General features: G+C 32.4%; 2 protein-coding genes across 2 annotated transcripts; both read left to right on the forward strand.

The window, feature by feature from the left end:
• The first annotated feature begins 4,250 nt into the window (after window positions 1-4,250).
• LOC134239697 (ankyrin repeat domain-containing protein 50-like) lies at window positions 4,251-5,843 on the forward strand. The gene has a single exon (XM_062721857.1). The coding sequence runs from the start codon at window positions 4,251-4,253 to the stop codon at window positions 5,841-5,843; it is 1,593 nt and encodes a 530-aa protein (XP_062577841.1).
• Window positions 5,844-5,911: 68 nt separating this feature from the next.
• LOC134239698 (ankyrin repeat domain-containing protein 29-like) lies at window positions 5,912-7,119 on the forward strand. Its single transcript, XM_062721858.1, has 2 exons — window positions 5,912-6,455; window positions 7,109-7,119. The coding sequence occupies exons 1-2, from the start codon at window positions 5,912-5,914 to the stop codon at window positions 7,117-7,119; spliced, it is 555 nt and encodes a 184-aa protein (XP_062577842.1).
• The last annotated feature ends 246 nt before the right edge of the window (window positions 7,120-7,365 follow it).

Consider the following 7,365-nt stretch of genomic DNA (forward strand, 5'->3'; position numbering starts at 1 on the left):
AGACCAAAATTTGGGATCAGAAAAAATACCCTTATGCGGCTTTTAAGAAGGAAAATTGACAGAAAACTTACCTACCCCAAAATGCACGTGGGATTCACATGTTGACAAACAGCCTACACACCATCCAGGAAGTTGCATCACGCGCACCTAAAAAAAGAGTTCCCTTTAATTCAGTGGCACAATTCTGCTAAAGATATGATATCCCTAGTACATGAGTCCAAAATCAAAATTGTAGACCTAAAAAAAGTTGCCGAAAATGAAAAAAGAAAAAGAAATTGTCTCTATGTATATGTAACTTCATTCATTTTGATTGGACATTTCCTTGCGTAAGACCTTAAAACAGGATTATAGATACCTTCGTAAGAGCAGCTTATCTATTACTGGCCTGCTTTGTTCTAGAAATTTCTTGTACTAAAAATATTGTCTTAGGTATCAAATCTTATAGGAGCAATCATCAATAGATCTTGTCATTCCTACATATGCTGGCATGTGGATTATTGTTCCTGCACAAGTCATATTTGAAAAATGCTTTTAAAATACTTTAAATTTCTAGGGCCGTTGGGAATCCAAAGCAATTAAGTAAGCATGAAATTCAAATTGAAGATACATTTCTGCATGAATTGTCAAGTGACATCCATAATTATACATGCCAAGAAAAGAATTTTTCCATATAAGGAATATCTCTTCATATAATTGGCTTCTTTTTAAAATTCAAACATAGATTTTTTTGAGAAAATGATATTTGGACAATGATATTTTTCAAGAGTTTTGGTATCCCAAAAGGTATCATTCAAAGAGTTAGAATTCAACTCGTACCATTTCTGTTGTAAGTGTTAGGGGATAAATTGACTTGACTAAATGCTATTCTAAACTTTGTTTCGAAATAAACATTATTTTGGATTAATTCTTCTTACAAAATGATGTTTGACTGTGTGATAGATGACAATTTGTTAACTTTACATTCTAAATTAAAAATGCAATACTGGTATATATATTTTACTTAAAAATTTTGGGAATGAAGAATGAAAATTGATTTCCATTTCATTACTAGAAATTAAGTCACTTGAAAATCGCTTCACTGGACAGAGTAACAGAAGAAAAGCTGAATATATTGAAGAAAGAAGGCATAAAGGATCCTCTTGAAATAGGTATAAACACAAAGGATCACAGATAACATGCAAATCATAGATAATATGAAAATAAATCTTCATTCAATTAAAAGTGCATATAACAGTGTATTTATATTAAAAATAACAATTTCCCACTACTGATGAATGTGAATCTAAGTTTAAGAATTCATTATGAGATAAATCAAATCTAAATATACAATATTGCCTGAGTATATTTGGTAAACTATATATATCAGTTTGTCAGAAAAATAGCAGTGCTTAAAGATACTCACTTTTCTTTTCTGTTTTGACTAATTCAAGAACTTTTTAATCTTAATATTAATTCGTACCATTCTAGAACTTCTAGATGAGGTCATTGTGGAATATGGAAGCGATTTTTCACTTGATAAAAAATCTGATAAATTTTAGATAAAATAGTTTGTAATCTCTACCATGTAAGCCCTATTCAATGATTGTCTGTCTTCTGTTTAAATTTTACAATTTTTAATTCTTTTAGAGAGCTATAATTTAAATTTCATCCAAGCTTTATCGTTGAAACAATTTAAGGAAAATTAAAAAAAAAAAATCAGTAAAAACAAAAGAATGGACGTTTAAGAATAACTTATTTTTCAAAAACCATACGCCGGGACCAAAGGCAAATCATCAAATACAATTAAGTTTTTAAAAAATGTGGCACAAAAATTTACAGTCGAAAAGATGTATGAAAAAAATGCTAGAATAAGAGTGTTCTAGGCGGAATCGACAATGTCACTTTAATTCAAAATTAATTATCCATTTATTGATTTTGTTTTCATTTCATTACATTATATCTCTCTACTTGCCATGAACCAAAATCACTGTTATTGTAACATTGCAAGGAAACAATTTTCACTCTCCATTTGAAACACTATGGTATGAATTTTGTAAGCGGTAATCAAACATTAGAAATCCAATATTTACTATATTCAAGAAAAGGATTAATAAAAAGTAGAATTTATAGATGATTTTCGATATTTTTTTAGGTTTTGTTTTTCATTTCAGCCATTGAAAAGAAAACAAATACTGTCCTGAAGTGGGAGGAAAATGAAACATATTTTTTTTCGAACCAGAGCCTCAAAGGCAATTCAATGTTTCATGCAAAATCATTCGATTGTAACGGTGGTAGGTGGGTCTGGAACGGGTAAGACATTTACTTGTCAACAAATTGCAATATTATACAAAAAAAGAGAATGGATACTACTCCCCGTTTCAACTGTCGAGGAATTGTTAACATTAATCAATCCTCTTTCTAAACATCGGCAGTTTTTTATACTGGACGATCATTTGGGAAAGGAATGTGTAGATGATGTTTTATCAGAAAATTTCAGGAAGTCGGCAAAACTATTACAGGAACATTTGGGACACTCGCAAAATCTAAAATTGATTATAACAAGCCGCTATTTAATTGAAAATGAAATTCTGAATTTTAATAACCTTGTCATCGATGATGCCAATTTGGGACTTTCAATAGATGAAAAACGGGGTATCATGTCAAAGTATGAATCAGCTTGGGGATTGGACGATAACGAACGAGATGAAGTACTTCAGATTGATGAATATTTTCCCCTATTATGCTCGATGTTTGAAAAAAATGCTGAATACAGAAAGTATGGAGTATCGTTTTTCAAAAATCCAAGACACATACTTCAGAAAGAAATACAGGTATCAAAGTCCTTATATAAGGAACAGTACTGCGCCTTGTTACTACTTGCTATAAAAAATGGATATCTCTTGAAAGATTTCTTCACTTCTGAAGAAGTTCAAGACAGAAAGCTTTTTGCTACTATCTGTGAGATAAGTTGCGTGTCAAAAGATACGTCAAGGATATCTGTTATGAATCAGCTGGAGTCTCTGCTTGGGAATTTAATAGAAATGGAAGAAAACTATTTTAAATTCCGACACAATTATATTTTGGAGACAGTTACAGTTATTTTTGGAAAAGACTTCCCTAAACACATGCTAAAGCTTTGTCCAATTGAGTTCATTTGCAACACTGTTGCATTGTCGGGGACATATTCTGAAAGAAATTCAAAACCAGTTCTTCAAATTAGTGATCATTTTATTGAGGAGCTGATCGAAAGAATTTTTTCAGAATTCAGGAAAGGTACTTGTCTTCCAATATGTTTTTCCAACATATTGAACAATGAAAGTTTAATATCTGCCATTTGCAAAATGATTCATGACTTAGATGCCTCCGATTTTCAGTCAATCTTTCTAACAATCCACAGAAATTCTTCTTTGTCGTGGATAAAATCTTTAGATGAAGACCTTGAAATATTTGTGAATATTGTCAATACCTTTATGTCAGAAATAAACAAACTCGTTTTGTCTGAAAACTTTCATGACCGTATTTTGCAATCAAAAATATTTACGGAAGACCAGTTCAGACATTTTGTCAAAGGCATGCAGGATTTTATTTATCCATTATTGAATAACAATGAGAAAATTGCATTGTACTTTTACACATTCTTTAATCGCCTCGAGCTCGAGATGCTGGAGAATAATGATAATACATTTTTGGACTTGAGCATTAGCCTTTTGTTTGAAAATCAGACAGAGAAAACTAAGCAAGCATTAAAATCCATAACTAAAAGTGTATGGCAATCTCTTTACAATACTTTTGAGAGCGATATAAAAGACATCCTAGGTTTAGATTTTAATCAAATGGTTAAGAGATTTGATTCATCTAATATTAAATTGTTTGAAGTTGCAAGGGCATTTTTATTTTGGGGGCCGGACATTTTAGAAATGCCCTTAAATTCCTTTTGCACACCAGATAAGAATAAAATGGATTTTTTTGAAATTAAGAAATCATTGAAAAGTCAGTTTACAATTTTTGCACCGAGGATAGCCATATCTACATGTCTTGCGTTTACCGGTCATAAAAAAATATGTGAATGTATATTACAGCGCATTCAAGAAGAAAAACATTTTAATAACGAACTGAAACTCTGTATCAGTTCTTGTGTTGTTGGTTCCCTTAAATTATTGAAATTTTGTCTGGGAGAACTGGAAAAAAACATATTAGATGAAAAATGGCTCTATGGGTTTAATTTTTTAACACCGTTTCATTGTTCTGCAATATTTCAACAGCAAGACGAAATGGAAATTTTGATCGAATATGGAGTAAACGTTGATGAATGTGATATGCTTGGAAACTCTGCTCTTCACCTTACAATCGAATCATGTCTTTCTCACACAGTAAATGATAAATGCGTAGAAATCGTACGTCTGCTATTAAAACAGAAAGCAAATGCCAACTTGAAAAACCATGAACAAATTACCCCAGTTCATTTAGCAGCACAGACGAGAAATACTCGTATTCTAAATCTCCTTTTACAGCATGATGGAAAAAGCAAGGAAAGAGATTATTACGGCTGGAATCCCTTGCATTATGCCTGCAAAACTGGATGTGTTGCTAACATTAAATGTTTGGTAGAATATGAAAAGAATACATTTTCTTTGAATGATAAAACCAATTCAGGAGAAACTGCTTTGTTTATTGCATCAAAATTTGGCCATGCCTCTGCGGTTATAAAGTTGATAGAGTATGATGCGGATATTAATGTATGTGACGTTAATGGACAAACGCCTCTTCTTGTTGCAGTATCTAATGGACACGAAGCAGTTGTTACTCAATTAGTTAAACATAATGTAGATATTGACACTGCAGATTGCAGTGGTAATACACCTTTATTATACGCTTCATGTTTCGGATATTTAAGTATAGCAAAAACTTTGATAAATAACCATGCTAAGTTGAATGCATTTTCAATCAACGGCTGGTATCCCTTGCATATAACATCATTAAATCACCATGAAAGCATAGTTAAGCTACTGTTAGAAAACAAAGCAAATGTAAATATATGTGGACGAAATGGTGACACTCCTTTAATTATTTCATCTCGAAAGGGATTCTCGGAGATAACAGAAATTTTACTTCAGTACAATGCTGACATCAATGCTGTCAACGAAAATGAACATACAGCATTGACTCTGGCTTCAGCGGAAGGACATTTAGAAATAGTGCATCTAATGCTGAATGTCTTAAATCAAACGAATAGAATTCATCTCGTTAATGAAAAACACGTATCGTCTCTTTTCCTAGCATCCGCAAATGGACATTTAACGGTTTTGGCAGAATTGATAAAGTTCAAAGCAAACATAAACCAAAGGACAGAAAATGGAGACACTCCTTTAATTATCTCTTCTTACAACCAACATTATGAAGTAGTGGACTATTTATTGCAGGAAGGTGCTGACGTTAACTTATACCAGCGTGGTGGTATGACGGCTCTCTTTTTTGCAGCAAAAAATGGAAATGAGGAGATTCTTAAACTTCTCTTAGAGAATAAAGCTGATGTTAGCATATGTGACATTTTCGAAAATTCTTCTTTACATTCAGCAACAGAATATGGACATTTGAACATTATCAAATGCCTTATGAAGCACGGAGCAGATCCGAACCGTCGAAACAAAGATGGCAGAAATGTTCTGCATATAGCGGCTTGTTATGGACAAGAACATATTGTATCCTTTTTTCTATCAAAAAGGTATTATTCTGATGCTGAAGATAATCATGGATTCACAGCTTTTTCTTTAGCTGCAACTTCTGGCCACACAATAATAGTAAAACAACTGTTAAAATACGTTGCCGACATTGATAAAGTAGGCACCTCAAGAAAACTGTATTGATTATGGCAACTGATAACGAAAAGTTTGAAGTTGTAGCCTTGCTTTTAAAGTCAGGGGCAAGTGTAAATATGCGGCAGGCTGATGGAAATTCTGCGCTTATGATTGCAATAAAGCATGGTAATGAACAAATTACAAAGGAGCTTTTAATATATGGTGCTGATGTTAATCAAAGAAATACTAATGGAGACTGTGCACTTATAGAAGCATCTAAAAATGACCACAAAGAAATTGTTAAACTACTTTGTGAATACAATGCAGCCATAAACTCTAAAGGGGAAAATGGACAAACAGCACTTTTTTTAGAAGCAGCATATGGTAATGTTTCCATGGTAAAGGTATTGATCAGCTACGAAGCTGACATTAACCAAAGATCCGATGATGGAAGCACTCCATTAATTATATCCTCTTACAATCAGCATTGTAAAGTTGTGGATGTTTTATTAAGAGAAGGTGCTAAGGTTAACTTATACCAGCGAGACGGAAAGACAGCTCTTCATTTTGCTGCTGAGAATGGAAATATAAAGATTGTAGAACTTCTTCTAAAGAACAAAGCAAATGTTGATATATATGACGGCTTAGGAAGCTCTCCTCTACATTTAGCAGATGAAAAAGGTCATGATAAAATAGCTGAATTAATACTCAGCCAACAAATTGCAGATGATAGGAGACGTCAAAACTTAGCAAATGAAGCTGGACCTTCCTATTTAATTAAATTAATTATTTTACTATTTATTTATTTATTTATTTCCTTATTATTCCTACAATATTGAAGCAGATTTATTATAGATCCATCAATTTCCTTGTTTTCGTTACTGTGAATTTTACAGAGTTTGATCCGATTTTCCGGATCATCACAATGTGGTTTTCTGAATTCATATCACCACTCTCTGAAACTGATGACGTAGTACGCAAAAACATGACGTTATTTTTCTTGCGCGTTAAAAAGTCCCTTGTTATTATGCTTTGATAATGATAATGATGATTATAATAATAATAATAATGATAAATTTATCATTATAACAGTTACTTGATCCGAAGAGCCGTATCACGTCTCGTTGACAAGCGCGGATCATCGGGATGTTAGATCTGATTATCCGCGCCTGTCAACTCGACGTGATACGACCCTTCGAATCAAGTTACTGTTATAATAATATATATTTACCAGGGTGATTCTAAACTCCAAGATATCTAGAAATGTAGATGGTATTGTATCCTTTGTAACACTTTTATTTAAATGGTGTCATTGTGGTATGGAATATTTACAGCTATTTCTTAGCTACTTCATTGGCTATTTAAAGGGTGACAAACATATCATTTTAAAAACTAATCATTTTCTTTATTTTCGTAGAAGAAATACACGTAAGCTGTTTATGTTCTTTGTTTTATTTTGTATTGTTTGTTTATTTATTTTACGTTACGAGCTACTGTGGTAACGTTTGAGGTTACGCTTTCATAGCGTTATGGAAAAATTTTCGTAAAATTCTACACTGTGACAGTGTAACTAGCTGTTATCCTATCGGTA

Source organism: Saccostrea cucullata, unplaced genomic scaffold (genome assembly GCF_032062105.1).
Source record: "Saccostrea cucullata isolate Sc308-1 unplaced genomic scaffold, CSIRO_AGI_Scuc_v1 ctg1307, whole genome shotgun sequence".
NCBI classification, from domain to species: domain Eukaryota; kingdom Metazoa; phylum Mollusca; class Bivalvia; order Ostreida; family Ostreidae; genus Saccostrea; species Saccostrea cuccullata.